This window comes from Cygnus atratus, chromosome 6 (assembly GCF_013377495.2).
Source record: "Cygnus atratus isolate AKBS03 ecotype Queensland, Australia chromosome 6, CAtr_DNAZoo_HiC_assembly, whole genome shotgun sequence".
NCBI classification, from domain to species: domain Eukaryota; kingdom Metazoa; phylum Chordata; class Aves; order Anseriformes; family Anatidae; genus Cygnus; species Cygnus atratus.
The window spans coordinates 5,463,479-5,481,165 of NC_066367.1; the positions used below are offsets into that span (position 1 = coordinate 5,463,479).

At 39.9% G+C, this 17,687-nt stretch overlaps 1 protein-coding gene across 2 annotated transcripts in view; it reads right to left on the reverse strand.

The window, feature by feature from the left end:
• The window catches only part of ITGAV (integrin subunit alpha V), a 46,937-nt gene that overhangs the window by 26,492 nt on the left and 2,758 nt on the right, over positions 1-17,687 (reverse strand). For both annotated transcript variants that reach the window (XM_035568522.1, XM_050711540.1), the window contains exons 2-6: positions 17,358-17,485; positions 5,060-5,151; positions 4,455-4,569; positions 2,945-3,006; positions 1,319-1,364 (exon numbers count right to left, since the gene is read on the reverse strand). In XM_035568522.1, the coding sequence (XP_035424415.1) occupies positions 1,319-1,364; positions 2,945-3,006; positions 4,455-4,569; positions 5,060-5,151; positions 17,358-17,485 (443 nt within the window). The remainder of the gene's footprint in view (positions 1-1,318; positions 1,365-2,944; positions 3,007-4,454; positions 4,570-5,059; positions 5,152-17,357; positions 17,486-17,687) is intronic.

Genomic DNA, 17,687 nt, shown 5'->3' on the forward strand with positions numbered 1-17,687 from the left:
AGGATAAAAGTGGAAATCGGGATCCTGCTTCAGCAAAGATTTATGCACATATTTAATCACAAGCACATGAACAGTTCTCACTGAAAATAGACACTGCTCCTACACGTAAGCTGAGACTTGAATGGGACCGCTCAGTTAGGTAACAGTAAGCATAAGCTCATGCTGAGTCATCAATCCTCATCTAAATATAATAACTTGAAAGCATAATAAAGCAGACAAGCTAATAAGCAGAGCATATTATATTCCTGCCTTCTCCCTGTTTTCATTTCAGTAGCCACTAGATGGTGACTTCATGACATTCTTTTCTTTGAGTTTAAACCACAAAACGTGTTTTTTCAGAAGAGCACTGAGTTCACATGCATATTCCCCAGATGTTTACGAAGCATAGGGAGAACTAGTCTAGCATACCACAATGCAGAATAAAACTTGGGGTGAAAAATTAGTTTTTACAAGTATGCTGTTACCATCTTCTATTCAGAGCTGAGATTTTTTTTTGTGTGCGTGTAGTAACAGAAGAGAATAAATTTGTTTTAGCAGATGTGCTAGCACTTTTGCCCAGAAGTAGTAAAAAGAATCTAAAACCAATCTATATTATCCTTTATTTGCAGGTGATTTTCAATCATTCCATTTTGTTCAGAGTTTGAAACAGAAAATCTTTCATAAAGCATTGGTATTTACATAAAAAAACAAGCCAGGTAACAGAGCTTGGCAGCTGTCCTGGTTGTAGCAGCACCATCTCAACTGACAGCTATAGGTAAACATTGAATGATCCTGCAAACACGCAGTGAAGACCATGTTACCAAAATATATAGGAAATGTTCTGTGGAAACAGCAGTGCAGTAAGAGGTAAGATATGCGCCATAGCACAAACAGATCAGTCAAACAAATGCAATACATCTTGGCCTCCAAATAAAAATAATTGTTTTCTTTGCAGGGTATGTTTCTCATTGAAAATACATACTTGATACGTGTGTAAGAAAATAAAAAAATGGTAGATTTTGAAAAAAGCAGCAAAGCATCCTAAAATAAATTTATCCAGCTAGTGCAAACACAAATTCCACATTCTCAGGAAAATGCCTTTAAAATTATCATGGAGCTATTTAAAAGGCAAAAGACATCTATACAGTTACTACTTCAGCTTTAATCTGTGGTTCCCACGATTCAGGAAATACTTTGACGGATGAATAAAATTATTTTTGTTAGTTTTCTTACTGACAAAGTTGACAGTGTTTGGAGGAATACGGATACAAAGGAATAAAAAGATGAAGAGAAAATTAATGAGGTCAGCCTCTTCTGCGACATCAATAATATATCTCACCTTGCCAGTAAAAACTTCCAGGTCCTCCAAGTAGCACTCTGTCTCCCTTGGGAAAAACAAAAAAGAAAAAGGGGAATCTTCACATCAAGCATATTTAAAGAACAAGAGAATATGTCCTTTGTTTGTGGCAATCAAGTAATCCCACACAAGTAAATTGCTGTAGCATCACTTACTCCAAGACATCATGTTTTTGAAGGAATGACTGAACCTAATTAGAAATGTATCTTGTAAAATGCTAAGATAAGAAAAAATACCTCTTCTGTGACTTGCTTCTCTATGCCACCCATCTAAAATTATCAGCAGAATTTTGCTTTTATTTGAGTAGACCCTTCTACCAACATTATCTAAGACAACAGAAATAGGAGATAACGTTAAGAATGCTACAAAACACTAACATGTTTTATGGTCAACACACAAAACTAGTTTCATCTTTTGCCTTGCCTGTTTCTACAACTTATCATTAGAAAGGTTTAATTCAGAAAAGCTGTAATGTAATTCCCCCAACTCCACATTCCTTGGTACAACTGCAACCCACAAACAATTTTATGAAACTTGAACCACATTAGCTACCCCAGTGCTAGGAACTGGCTCCATAAGGACTTAATCAGGCAGCTGAAATCATAGGGTTTGCTGCATAATTAAGTCACTTACCCTGGTTTAATCTAAAAGCTCCCATATTCGTCACTCAGAACAATCTAGGTCACAGATTTGGAGATACCAGGCTTACCCATTCAGCTAGGGGCTTGGATTAGAGCCCAGCATTTGTTTTAACACGGACTAGAGTCTGCACTGTAATCCTGAAGGGTTTTCAGGGGTTCAGGAGAAATAACTGAAACACTTGCAGTCCTGTACTGCCCTTTCTACAGTTCTCCCGAGGAAAAACATGGGTGTCCTCAGGCACAGAGTGGAGGGATATGACCCAATTATAAGGTGTGAAGAACCCAAAAGATTGCCACATCACAAATAGGTCTTAACATGCCCAGAAGACGCTAAACAAGTTAATTGTACAGTGTAAAAAACTATAGTTAGTTCTCAGAGTTACGCACTGTTTTATTTTTGTGACTGAATTTAAAAAATAATTGTGATTTTAAAAAAACTATAAAAGGAAGAACATACACTAGAACAAACATAAAAGAAAAACAACAAAGAAGAAAGTTAAATTGTTGTATCCGATGAGAAAAACAAAGCCTCATTCACAAGAACATTGTTTCCCAATTCACTTTAGCAGTAAGTTATTTTTCCTGAGCAACTAAAATTAGCCACGCACCAATCCTTTCAAAATAAGCATCTCTAAAAACCTGAACACTACAGATTATTTCACTTGAGGACTAGCTGCAGCAGAGGCTTATGGCATGAGGCTGGAAAAGTAGTTTATTTACTTATAGCATGATTCCTACAACACGTAGAAGCACGCTGTTGTGAAGATGTAAAGAGAAACAGTTATACTACCAGCCTGTTTGTTTTGCTTTTTGTTTTTAAATTTACAAGGAGTTTGTTCTTTATCCCCCAGGAATGGTGCTTTACATTTAGTTTCATAGCATCTGTGCTTGTAAGCGTTCTGTATCAGGGTGATTGGTAACCCGGAACTGTTTGCTGACTCATGGGAATTAAGTAACAATCACATACCTTTGTAAAGTCAATACTAAATCCACCTTGACAAAATCCCTGTCCATCTGCATCGATAGTGGCTACAAAAGGAAATAAAAGGAAGAAAGAAGAACAAATAAGATAAATATTACCAGTAGTATATCAGATGGTTCTGGGGATTCTTTCCAATATATCTTCCTACTGTAACTTTGCACTCCTGAACTTGAAATGTGTAGTTTGCTTTCTCCTAAATCAGTATTTTCTCTATATCAACAACTCATGAGCAAATACTTGAAGAACTTCAGGGTTGGCCTAACTTATATTCTAACCTTAATATAAGTTCCAGCCTATTACAGTCAAAGTAATCTTCAACTCTGTATTCCTTTGGTATCTAAGCTTAAAATATCAGGGAAAAAGTATTTGAAATTTTTATTCAGGAAATAAAGTATCCGTGAAATACGGAATGTTTGCTCCTCCTATGGAATAAAATTAGAAAGATACATAACCGTAAGTTATTTGAAGTACTACCTTAAAAAAAGAAAAATGCATACCTGGACAAAAAATAAAAACACATCCATACATACTGAGACTTATCCCAGCAAGAATTTCCTAGGCTGAGTTAATCTCATGATTATACAGCTCCAGAACAGCAATGTTGAGACATCCTGATCTAGACACGTGACTAATTCACGTTCATACATTCTTATTAACCTCTTTTTATGTTGGACCACACTGGATTTCAGTCCTGCTGTTTGCCAATGATTTGGGGCAAAATAAGGAAAAAAAAGATCTTAGTGCAAACGTTCAACCTTAAAACTTGCACATTTAATAATAGAAGAAAAGGTTATAAGCCTACAAACAGTCTAAGTCAATTACATGGTACGGATGCAAAGTGTTTGGAAAATAAGACTCAAAGTTCAAAACCGAATATAATTAAGACTGTGTCACCATGTACATATGTATACATGGAAATCAGAACCTGCCTGTGCAATATCTTATGTACTTGGGCTTTGTCTCTGAGCTACTTGAATAACTGAGAATCTGAAGATTCTAGAGTTGGTCTTCAAAAACTTGACTTTCCATATAGTTTTTCTCTTCCAAGTGTCAGATATTTTGTGCTAACGTTACACTATTCAGACAGCTCTGAAGAGCATCAACTAAAATATAGTAACAATTCCTGTTTACTGCACTTATTGCAGAGAAACACAGACATCTCGGCATGTCCAAAAGAAAAAAAAAAAGGCTCAGTTTGGATGCTAGTGGCATTACTACTGAAGCAGTCAATAAAAAGGTTTGGGTCTCCAAGTTCCAGTGATACTGGGGTCAAAGATTACCCTCTAGCCTACAGTAGAGAAAACAAGGTCTGGACCCTGAACATCAACTGGAGGAGAACCAAGATGTCTCCATCTAGCCTAGTTTATCTGGAATGGCTATGAAGTTATACATGAAAGGGGGAAATACTTGTAAAACATCTCACTTGAAATGTACACAAAATATAACACGAGAGAAATTCCAAGCAGAAGCACAAGGAAGTACCCTTCACACTTACTTGACCTGCAGGGTGCATATTCCACAGATTTAGATCCATCAAGCAAGTAACAAGTCCCTACAGGCTCTCGCTCTTGTTTTGTTTCAGTTCTCCAGTGATACAATGGGGCACAGGCCTACGGAAGATGATGTGACAGTGAGAAAAACTCCTCTTCCAAATGCTGGGGGGTATGGACTAATACAATGGAGTTGCAGTTTTTCTACAGAGTAGTAACCAAAAAAGTTTTGACAGATGTACCACATGTTATCAGAGATTTATACCATCACCACCCGGGCAGAAGTGTTTGTATTTTTAGAAACAGCTGACCTAAGGCAAAAATCTTAGAAATAATATTTTCTTAAAGCAGCATTTGTGAAGAATTCATTAAGAATTTAAAACACACTTTAACTTCAAAGTAATTCTACTTTCCTCAAAAAAAAACAATAAAAATACTACAACATTTGTTTATGAACAGTTTAGGAGAAGGCTGGCCAATAAATTCTGAAAAAGACAGATCAAGCTGATTTGTGAATGATTGTTTAAATTCTGAGTTATCCAGATCTTTCCACTATTTGTCGACTACAATATACCAGTCCTAAGGCATCTGAAAGGCATCAAAAACTTACCAGAATTTTATCGTTTTTGGATCTCACAGAGGCTCCAAACCACTGATGAGACTTAAATTCCAGTGGATCATCAGGAGCAAAATCTCTGTTGCCTAAAAATAAAATAAGAAAGCACCGTAATTTCATGGGAAACCGTACAGTAAGAATAAAAAAGCTAAGTCATGGCTTTTGATGCACACAGAAAAGCAGAAAACAGTAACATTGAGGGACATCAGCCTTTTACAGAAATGGGCTTTAAAAGTGATTTATTGTTATTTATTTTTACATCTAGGGCCAAAGGCAGCTCTTTTTATACATGAAGTATTTTTACAATAGTGATTTGTTGCAAGAGCACAACATTTACAGCATCTTTGACAGGAACACAGTGAGTATCTCATACTTGAAATATTTGATTTTCAAGTCAGATTACAGCACAGCTCAAGAACCATTGCCAAAACCAAGTGACACTGATGCTTCTAGAGGAAATATTGCCCTGATGAAGTTATGTGAATTTCACCATTGGCTGGAGTCAGGACAGAAATTCATCTACTACTCTATCAAGTGTTAGCATTTCTATTCTGAATGTTTCTGCAGCACACAAAGCATGACAACTGGCATACTTACAACTTATGAGTAAAATTAAAGGTTCTTCAGCAATAAAAAAGGGTCAAGATTTGAAAGAGTTGGTCTGTATGTTAACTGCTCCTTGATGACGCTTGGTAGAAGCAACTCAGTGAGTGGTACTTCATGCAGTTGTCAACGTTACAAGTCCCTAAATCATTTCATAATTCCTATGTGCTTTCATTGGAACAACAGAAACTTGGCCATCCTCATGAGAAAATGAATATAACACTTGGGAAATTTGTTTAAATGTTGCCTAAATTGCTGGTTTGCAGTGCCTAAAGCCAAAGGAGTTAACGAGGTCACCAACCACACATCACTTCCGCAGGCTATGGGGGAATCCCAAAGCCCAACCTTGTTATCAATCAGCACTTCTGCTGTTCGAGACCTGCAAACACTTGAACCAACATTTCCTTGTTTGTCATACACCTCAAAGAACATGTCCCATCTCAAGAGACGGTGGTACTTCCATTAGGAAAATCCCACAAAAAAGGACACAAAAAAGTGATTCTAATCTTCAGTCAGCCTAAACCAGCAAGGATCTGGACTAATTCCATTTTGCTCTAACAGCAGAACTGTGTAGAAATCAAGGCCAAGTGCATAGCATCACAGAGAACTATTGTGCTTTTTCTGATTTCAATGGCAATAATGATCTATTTTTAAAAAATTAAAAACCTTCCTCCTGTCACCCCCTCTGTCACTCTCTTACTGAATAGGTGCTCAGGACATGGAGGGCTGGATGACTGAGTACATCTGCACAAATTTATGTATATTGCATACTGTCACCCTTGGCACAGCCAGAAACAGAGTTCGGAGGTCTGCATGCCACCTTCTTACAGAACAGAAAACCAAAGACAGAGTGAGATATTTTCAGATAGGGAGTGTCTCAAGCACATTTTTGAAGTCGCTGTTTTGTCATCATCTTTCCCCTTTAGCCTAGCCATGGAAAAACACAGGCAGTTTTGCTCAGAGGATGCAGTTGCATGACTGTGACACGTTCAGCTGCAGCTGCCCCCAGAAGGGGTGCCAGGTCCCCTTTGTTCCTATCCATATGTTCCTGCTGCCAGCCTTTGCTGTGGCACTACCACCTTCAGGTCACATAGCCAGAACATGAACCCTCCAAAAAAAAAAAATAGGCAGCTCGATCAGGTACCAAGCCAGCTGACTGCACAGGGAGGGGAGTGGTGCTGACCTGCTGGGGAGAAGGCAGGGACACATGGCCAGGGCTGGGAACTAAATCCTTTCTGGCAGCACTGTGGACTTAAATTGGCTTTTTTTCTGATTATAACACCACACCCAAGGTTACACAGCCTAGAAAGACAGATTTGGCTTCTACCCTCTGTTTGTCCAGCTACTCTCGAATACAGTTTTACTCGCCAAACAAAGCTGTAACACTTTAAACAATATAAATCTTACCAGGAATAGTCATGGCGTGGCATTTTACATCCTTTTCTGCCATTGGATATTTATGCAACGCTATATATCTATGATTAAAATGGAAGGTGGCATAGCAGTTTTTACAGGGTAAAGCAGAATCCTATCCTAAATCCCATAGAAGTGTATGGTATATAGAGACTTGCAATTTATGTTTAAAACAGCAGCCAGCACGTAGAAGTAATGGTCTTGCTGGAATAACAGATAAGCAACCATACAGCACTGCCAGCAATCTGACTTCATCATAGACATTAAGGAAATTATCTCCTTCAAGTTTCAGCCGAATGCATCAGCTGAGACAATATAAGGTGATAAAAAAGCCAGACTAATGCATAATGGTGCCATCCATCCCTAGTCTATGCTGACTACACCGTAGAAGGGGGGGAAGCAGTTGTTCAGCCAGCACACACTGCCAAAACAACCACTCTGCCTCTTCCACCACATTCCTGAGCTGCAGAAGCTCCAGGTGCTGCCCACACACAAGAAAGCAGCAATGTCCAGGATGGCAGCTACAAAGACATCTTCCTCTTCAGGCTTTCAGGGACAAAATTATCTTTTCTACAGCTTTGAAGAAGTCCCAGTTCAGCTCTAAATTAAGAACAATATTAGAAATCTGTCTTCAATTTTAATATGCAAGCATCTAGGCTTCAAGATCTAGTCAGAAGCTGCCATATATCAAACTAAAAGCCTCCAAACCAGAAAACAAATTAACATGACAAATAAACATAATTAACATGAAGTTAATTAAGTTCCAAGTGTCATGACTTCAGAAACTGGCATCATGGTTTCTCAAAGCCTAAATAACAAACCAGAAATTTGCATGCTTAAAAACCAACAACAAATGTAGTAAAACCTGCTCCATCACACAACTTCACTAATGTCAGTGCAGGTGCAGATAACAAAGCAACATCTGCTTCAAGGATAAAATGCCTTACATTGAATTTATCCTGTATTCCAAGCTTCATCAGGTTCTCTAAAGCTGAGGGGGTTCTTGTGAAAGGGGGTTGCTGTCCAGCTCAAGACTCGTGGTAACATAGGGAAGTGTTAGAACACAAAAAAATGGACCAGACACTTATTTTGGAGACACAGACTTTTCATAAAAACTGTAAATGTTAAAGTGCAGGCCAAATCTAATAGTAACTCTCCATTAAAGAAGTTACCTTCATTTACCCACCCACCTCCCTTCGAAATTCCCCACAGGAAAAAAATGGGGAAATAGATTGTAAGCCTTTTCCTCAGCTTCCAAAGAGAAACCAATTTTACGAGGAAATCTGGAAACCACCCTGTCATCAAAAATCCCCTTCCTTTAAATGAGAAACCATTTGGGTTTCTGTTCCTCACGAGGGAAAACAGAGATCAGTTATATGTGAGCCCTCTATGGAGCAAATCAGAGTTAAATAAGGTGTTGTAGCTTTACTGTTATTTAAAGTGACATTCGGAAGTTATGGGACTGACTTCAGCATTTGTGTTTTAGTAGGAATAAAAAGCCTGGTTTCACTATTATTTTATCATGGTATAACTTCTCAGTGACGGTCATAAAAGAGAAAACCCTCCCCCTATATCTTTTAAAAACAGTACCTGCATTAAATGAAGCAAACAAATACAGGAAGGATTTAAACATACAGGGATTTATAAATCCAAGCCAACGTTGTGACATGTAGTACAGTCACAGCCTTACTGCTATGACAGTTCCTACAGCCACTGCTGCTTTTCCTGTATTTCTCAATTGCTCTGGGGTATCTCAGGAATACCCTATAAATGCCTTTACACCAGTGCAATACACTTTAGACAGACATTCAAATGAATATATGCAGGTGATACAAATTAGGTTCTGACTACATTTACTCAAGAAACAACTTTTAAAGCTCTACAATGCTATTTGTCAGATTAAAACGCAGCCACTATGGGGCTACTACTTGCTGGGTCATGGATTCCAGGAGTGTGTCACTTGACCATAGGGTATTAGCTGGCATCTGTGAAGACAGCTTATGTTATGGTTTTTCCTTTGCTCCTTCTCACTAAAGTAGACCTCACATGATGATTTCACATAACTTTGTCATTAGGGAAAAAGGGCTGACATGCCAAGGCAACAGTGCTTTGTCTCACAAAGTATTTTCCAGGTGGGGTGATGGGGTTATAAACATCAGGAACAGAATTGCTTTAAAAATCCTTTACACAGGTGCATTGGCGGACCAGTGGAACATTGTCACTTGACTGTACTATATGGGGTTAAAAATTATATATGGAAACTAATGCAGAGGGATGCTAACTGGCAATAAAGGGGAAAGAAAGTCTAAATCACCTTCCAAATAAAACTAAAAAGATCAAAAGCTTTTTTAATGTGGATTTTCTTTTGGCTATCAGCTTTATGTAGTTGGTGCCTTCTATTTTTAACGTGTTATCAGCTATAGAAACAATGGTATTGCTATAAAATGACTGGCATTGTGACTAACCTGTAGCCTGCCTGTTTGTGCAGTTACGAGAAATCTGGACTCATTTACCCCTGCTCGTGTGCCAGACTGAAGTAAGACAATCATGAGCCAAAAGGAAGGGAACTGATGAAGCCTGGTTTGGTGTCATCATGTTATGAATACTTAAGTTGTAAAATTTAAGTAGACACCTAATTCACATAATTTCTTTTAAAATAAACCTCTTCACAATACCAAAGTAAATGATATTGCCAGTTCTAGGTAAAGGGAAACATAATGCAGCTAGCCAAAAGAAAGACAACCTCATCAAACATACAAAAGCACTGTTTTCATAAACAAGAATTTGACCTAGTATAAAGCTAGTCCTTCTGCCTAAAATCTCAGAGATCTCAACCTTAGTTAGAGGCAAGAACAAGCAAGCACAAGGTTACCTTCACTTGAAAATCCCCATGCTGTGAGGTAGCCGATGACTCACCTTGGTTTAGCAATCCTGTTTTGCTAGTGACTCAGGGATCAGGGGAATAAAGAGCTTCCCACTACTCCCCTTCCTCCTCCTGACCTACAAATACTGTTTCTCTCTTTGGGTGGAGCTGGAACAACTGGACCTTTTCCCTTTGCCTAATATAACTAAGAGCTTTTTTTTTTTCCAGCTAGTCATACAGTTGAAATCCAACTACCCCCACACAGAGCCAACAGACTTCATGCCGGAGTCTACCTAATCACAAAAGCATGAGCATTTTTCCACTGTCAGCTATAACAACAAGAGGAGGAGGTTTTGTATGTTTTACCTCCCTCTTTTGTACTCAGAGCAGTACCCAAAGCCCAAGGCAGACTTCAGTTATCCCAGCACATGATAAGGAGAACAACCAAACTTCAATGGGACTGAGGTAATGATAGCTTCAGCGAGATAAAAATCAATCCATTCTACTACAGATGAATGAATAGTCTTCATAAGATTTATTGGTTTGTTGTTGACTAAATCAGAACTGAAATCCCCATACCTATTGCACCCAAATACTGATAAACCAATCAGCTACAAATAGAAGAGTACTTTGTTAAAGCATGCTGCTTGAACAAAATGCTGACCTATCCTCCAATTCTTTATTCTTTTCCACTTACTCCACAGGTGGAAAAGATGGGACTTATAAACAGCTGACATGTTTACACAGATGATCAAATCTCCAAATGCAAGCTCACGACACCCACACGAGTCACAACTTCCCAATATCAGCAGATCTTACACTGTGCAACGCCACAGAATAAAGCTGCACGATGCAGTTAAAATATCCACTTCAAACTAAATAGGTCACAGATAGACAGAGCCATGCCAAACTGGTGGTTTAGGCTTCCAAACAAAGACTGCTATTGTCTGCAATCACCCACTCGGGGATGGAAGGAAAAAAAACAAAACCCTTAGAAACATAAGGAGGAATCAAGGGAGTTATTAGTATTTTCCTTTTCAAAAGCTCCTTTACTGTCTTTTAGCACAGATCGAAATAACCAGTCTTAAAGGAATTTCATCCAAAAATAATTAAGAACAAGTCATTCAGTTAAAATGACTCCGGTGTGTCAAAACAAGGGAAGGTAGGCTGGGGACGAACACTGCAACTGTCAAAGTCACAAAACTGTACGCAGCCAGAGGCTACATCGAATTATTTTTCCAAAGCAATAAAAATATCACATAGAGCCGAACAGGACTTGAACGCTGGAGATGCTCTTAGCTTTTAGTATTCAGCCATTTCAGTAAGCTTCCCCAGTCCTGAATTTTGCGCTCTAACACAGCAGCAGGGAAAGCTTCTCACTAAAAGGACTGAAAATTTCACAGTGCATCGATCTGTTACACTAGGCACATCCAAAGAGCAAAGTGATACATTAGCTGAGCAACCAGATCTTCCTGTGCAAAAAAACAAAATCTGTTCAAGAAATCTGCAACTCATTAGCATAGAAGTTCAAAGTTGTTTTATGAGCATATTTTCCTTTGTAACAGTTAGTCGAACTGTCTGCATTTCATCAGATTACTCTACATGCAGAAGCTCTTGAAACGGTCTGAACACTGTACTTCTTGATGCTGCCATAACGAGCTGCACTTTCAAGCATCCCATACCAGAGCTCATACATATCCCACTGAAAGTTTTGATTAAAAACCAGCAACATCACAAAGCCGTGCTGTTAGTATTCGATCACAAGTCACGGGGAGCACGAAGAGACGCTGTTTCTACCAAGCCACTCCCCAGTATTCCTGACTGATGGAGAGCTAGGGCCCAAAGATGGAAAGTAAAATAATGTTATAAAGAAGACTGTTTCCTTTTGGAAAACAAGCACATAGGGAACTCATTTGGTTTACATTAATTTGCTCCATATTTCTCACACGTGTACAGTCTGATTAACTCCGACTGCTTACATAAGCCTCTGAAGAATTTCTTATGTCAGAATGAAAAAGCAGCGTGAGCCCACTCTCTAAAATCCTACAGCAAAAGAATCAGAGCGGTTTAGGTTGGAGGGGTCCTTAAAGCCCACCCAGTACTAACCCCCTGCCATGGGCCTGGACAACTCCCACCAGCTCAGGCTGCCCAAAGCCCCATGAAGCCTGGCCTTGGGCACTGCCAGGAATGGGGCAGCCACAGCTTTTCCAGGCAGCCTGTGCCAGTGCCTCACCACCCTCATAGTAAAGAATTTCTTCCTGATGTCTAATCTAAACCTACCCTCTTTGTACTTATCTGGATGTCAGACATCAGCTAGGTTTACGCACCCCACTATACCATGTATGCCAAACTGTAAAATATATAAATAAAAAGAAAGAAAAGATGATGACCTGCTGATATTCCTAAAAACCACAGTTGACCGGGTGATCTCCCTGGTTCTGCTGTCTGGCTCAGTAAGCTTTTGATCCACCCCTTGAAAAAAAAAATTGTTTTATATAATGAAATGGAAAACTGTAGAAAATAAATATAACATAGAAAAACCTTTAACTTTTCAAGAATCTATTCCCTGAGGAAGCTTTTGGAAATACTTCGAGTAACGTGGCAGTATCCGTGCAAACTTTGCTATGCTCATCACTGAAGACTGTGCAAGGAGAGAAGGGAGGGTGAAGAGGTGTGTCTTTAAAACAAGCCTTTTGGGACCTCGTCTCGAAACTGATCAGAAACAGAAAATGGACTGCTATATTAAGTGCATTCCTTTTACAGCATACCCACAAGGAGTATGTTTTTCCTGGAAAAAAAACACTAAGTAAAAAGGCAAACGAAGCCAACCACTCAGTTAAGACACTGCTAAGGTTTCTAAGAGAGGAACCACCTCTCCAGTCAGTTCTGTACAGACAATAGTACCTACAGAACAAACAGGTTTACAGATCCTGAAAAATAATTCAATCACATCTTTTAGCATCTCAGCTAAAGAATAATAGAAGGAAAAAAAAGTGCTTGTAAAGGCAAGATGTAAGAGCAATTTTCCCACTTGCAGACCCAGATTCTTTCTTCTTTATAAGCTTGATACATTTCCCTATTGCTATGGATTTAAAAAAAAAAAGAAAAATAAATTTTGAGTCACCAAATTAACTCACATGAAGGGTGTATACAAATCAAGACAAAGATTTATCTACCTTGACCTGTAAGTTTTGGGGTTTTTTTGAGTAATTTGAATGTGAAATGTAAGGCGTCTTGGAAAGGAAAGGATTTAATAATGCTGTTTGGCAGACAACATGTCACACCATCTCCAACTGAAGTTTCCCCTGGCTGCTTTTCCTGAAGCAATAGACCCTCCTACACATTCTGAAACTCTGAAAGTTGACTGAGACAGAGGGAAAAAATCCCAACTATTTTACATAACAATTCAGTTAAAATTGTGGTAAAGCTGTGGCAAATGTAATAAGAAGTCAGGATATACAAGAACACAAGCACAAGGACCTTCAGTTTTATGTCAGCAGCATGTTTAGCTACTGAATTAACAAGACAAACAGGAACAAGGCAAGAAAGTTCAGTGCTTATGTAACACTATTTAGCAAGAGCTCCTTCTATCAATAGTTTGGAAAGAGAACCTGTCAGAGTACCAGACACAAGCACTGCTTCTTATTTCAGTTCTGCAGGAGATCAACAAAATCGTCCATGTGAGGAAGCTTGCTTGGGTGGCTGGATTCTTTTTAACATTACCCTTTATGTGCTTCTAAGAGGAAAAACCTGCCTGAAACATTTGTCAAATGATATGTGAAAGCCTTTCCAAAAAAAAAAAGTACTCATGTTCTGACCATGTACACATAAGCACATGCAGCACAGCTATAGGCACCCCCGAATATGAGGGCATTTTCTACCACATATGTTTGTTATGCAATTTTCACATAGTCATAACTATGTTAAATCAAAGCCAACTGATGTCAGTACTAAAACTCTGAGAAGCCCCACAGTGAAGCATCTTTACATTTGGGAAGTGTTAATGTGTGATATAAACATTTTGCCTTCCAAAGCCACCATGTATACCAGAATGTCAAAAGCAATTAGTATAATATGCACGCAGAAACATGCACGCAGGCACACATGGAGAATATTCTCCAGTGTATTTTCGACACAAGTGTAACCAGCATGCAGGGAGACCTAGGACACCTAGGAGAAGGTGAGATCACTCCTTCCCCTTGCAAACATGTTGCTGCTTTAAAAGAGAAAACCTCCTGTGTAGGCAGGGTGAAAGAATTTATTTCTGGGTAGCAATTTAAAAATTGTAACATGCTTCAGTAAGATTTGTGTTATATGCTAGGGGGAAAAATCCATGGATGTACATAAACACTGTACACACACGTACATGCACACAGTTTCAATACGAGAGAGATGCGAGTTCAATGGACAGACTCCTATCGGGAGGCACCCAGATATCCCTCCCAGAAGAGCCCAGCTGTCATGCACAGGAAGGAAGGAAGCAGGCAGCAAATTCAGTAGGAGCAGGGCCTCCCAGCCCAATGACGTTTCGCTCTCCTCCAGAGGAGCTGGGTGAGAGAGCAAGTGCAAGTCACCAGCAAAGCCAGCAGGAGGTAAGTGCTCCAAGAACCCCTCCTCGAGGCGAGCATAAAGCAGCAAGCACCTTCTCTCTTTGGCTACATAACACAATACACACCAACAGCTGTAAGCAACCAAGTGGCTACACATAACAATATTTAAGCCAAAAGCAAGTGTTAGAAAATAAACCCATTTTGATGCAGTCACTGCTGCACAGCTGAGCTCAGTGTGGCCTGTATATGGATGGAGAAGAAAAAAGGCCTCACAGCTGGAGGAAAACCTAGCTGAAAATAAGGAATATGTCTAAGAAAAGCAAATAATAAAGGGAAGAAAAAACACCCTGCTTTGACTGACCTCTGTAATACCCTACTCTTGTACTTATTTGTGGCACAACCGCCAGGCAAAGGGGCACAGAAGACCTCGGGCAGCCAGAGCAAGACTTGCCCTTTCCTCCATTCCCTGGCCACATTCAGGGCACAGAGACACAGCCCCTTCCTCGCCCGCAGGCTGTGTACGAGGCAGTAGCTTGCTGGCATGGGATGTTGGGGGGCAAGAGCAGGACCATGCCTTCTAGGGGGCAGCTCGCAGTTTGCAGCTCCATGTACAGCTGGGCAGCTGTAGGCAGGTCACAGATCCAGAGGAAGCCACAAATACAAGCAGTCTCATTTTCAGAGGTCAGATTTCCCACTAGCTGTGAACAATTGGAAAAGTACTCCAAAGAAACCCAGTAAAGAAGGTGTGTTACTTCTTCCATTAACAAAACAACTAAATCAGCTTGAAAATACATCTGCTTTGTATTGCCAGGGCTAAGCAGTACGCCTGCAGTTACAAACCCAAGCGCACAAATGTTGACGTAGTGGATGGACAAGCCTGAATTCTTGCAGAAATTGCATTTAGCCATCTAAAAAAACCCTTCCTGTTAGCAGCACAGATCAGCAGTCAAATCATCTGCTCCCCATTTCCTGTGAAGGGCATCACAAGCCTTCCCTAATTCCCATCGCTGCCCTGCATAGCGGCAGGCAGGAACTGGGGACTGCACCGTGCTGGCAGTAAGATGCAGTCACCCTAACGCAGGGAATCAGCCATTGTATTATACACAAAGAAAAAGACATTTTATTTTGTTTCAGCATGTTGATTATTTTATTATGCTGAAATACAATGCCCCCTTTCACCCAGAGAATAATTGACAAATACATTATTTCCCACTCTACTACCACAAAGCTGGAACGTGTTAAAATGTGCCTGACAGAAATCCTCTTTAGCCTCTATAGCGTGCTAGCTTTACTGTTGAATTTCAAGTGATTTACATGCCCAAATACTTTAAGGGCAAATGGTAAGCAAAATGCTGTTTGTTTGCCCAGTAGCATATACCTTAAACACAGACACGAAGCAAAGCAATGTTGCCTTTTTGTCTATTTACTGAGCCTAGCATATTGAGAAGTGCATTGCAAATGTTCACAGCACAGATGCATGCTCTGTGATTCTCATTTGAAGATGTATCTAACCAAGAGGTTCATCATTCCCCACAAGAGGTTTTTTAGCTATTAGTAGTGAACATTACAGATATCAAGGTTATTGTTAGAAAAAAAGCGTATTGGTGAAAAGATTAAGCCCAAACCTCCAAAGTGAAACCAAAAAAAATTAAAAGCAATTTTTTGCTGCCTTACACTGATGCAGACAAAATGGCATACGTCTGCAGCTTACTAGAGATCTCCACTAATCTGGCAGAAAGGTTTCAGTAGGATGATGTAGAGGCTGACAGTGACTTGAGTTTTACACGCATCCTTATGTACTTTTTTTTTGTGCAAGAGAACCAGTAAGAGTTGTCAGAGCCCTGAAGCCTGAATGTATTTTTCTGAACACCAACAGCATTTTGTGGTATACCTCAATGATGGGACTGGAATGAGACTCTCCGCTGTGTCATACCTAATTTACAAAGGCTAAATAAACATAGCCTTCAGACTACTGAGTCAAAATACCAGCAGAGGCAGAAATGAATTATAACCAACCAGACCTTAATGCACAGGTGTTTCCTCTGCCATACCATGCGGGTCTTGCTAATCCACTACCAGGACACGCAGTTTTTTTCCACTAGCCTGAATCAGGCTGTGGAGAAGAGGATTCAGCCCTGAGTGGCACGAGCAGAAAAGCACATGCAGTGCGCTCCCACATGACCTGCTGCAGCTTGTGGAAATCATTGTGTGTACCGGAGCATGAAGGTGGAGTGAAATGTTTCCTGTCAGCATCGCTGCTGCTCAGCTTTAACACACCTAAGAAATGGACAGCAATGCCTGACCAGAGGCATCAGCAACGTCACAAACGTTATCAAGCTACATTCAAGAGAAAAAATTAAAAAAAGGTATTTGCTCTGTGGTTTTAAGCTGATACTCCCAGTTTCAGTTGAAAGTTCTGAATATTTCTGCATCCACCACCTCTGCTGATATTAGAGAGCACACTTACTCGTATGCTGTGTTGTTATAAGCATGTCATTTCCCTCAAGGTTTTATTGGCAAGTAGGTTGCTAGATGCTTTAAGACTGCTGGCAAGTACAGAGAAGAAATGGAAATAACTCATCAGGTTGAAACAGAAGACGTATGTATGTTTGCTCAGGCTTTCAGCACCTACCACATACAACAGTTCTCATAGACAGAGAAGAACAACAAAACGAAGCCTTGACCTGTTGCCAGTCCCAATACCACTGCATTCAAACTGACCATCAGAAAACGCCGCGTCCACCTGAATCCCTGCTGTTATGCCACAGGACTAGAGCAGAGAACCCTCCCTTTCCCCCTGCTGTTATGCCACAGGACTAGAGCAGAGAACCCCCCCTTTCCCCTGCAGTGAACAGCTTCTTACCTGTGGAGTCAAATATTATGGGCTGGCAATTCCTGTTTGAGTTCCAGTTGCATCTGAGCACCTGGCCTCCTTCTACAACATTGCGCTGGGTGGTGTTCGCCTTCGGAGCTCCCACCAGAAGAAATATCCTGCAGTAAAAAGAGGAAATAAAAGTTCCAAAACTTAAGGCACGACATTGCTACTCTATAACACTTAAAGAGTTAATGAAGCAAAGGTCTTATCCATTCAAATCTAAGCCTGCCTAAAACTATTTTGAATTTCACAGCAATTCTTACTGAGTTTCAAGTCCTGCCTGGCTCCCTCTTTTCTGCAAACAAAAGAAGGCAAAAA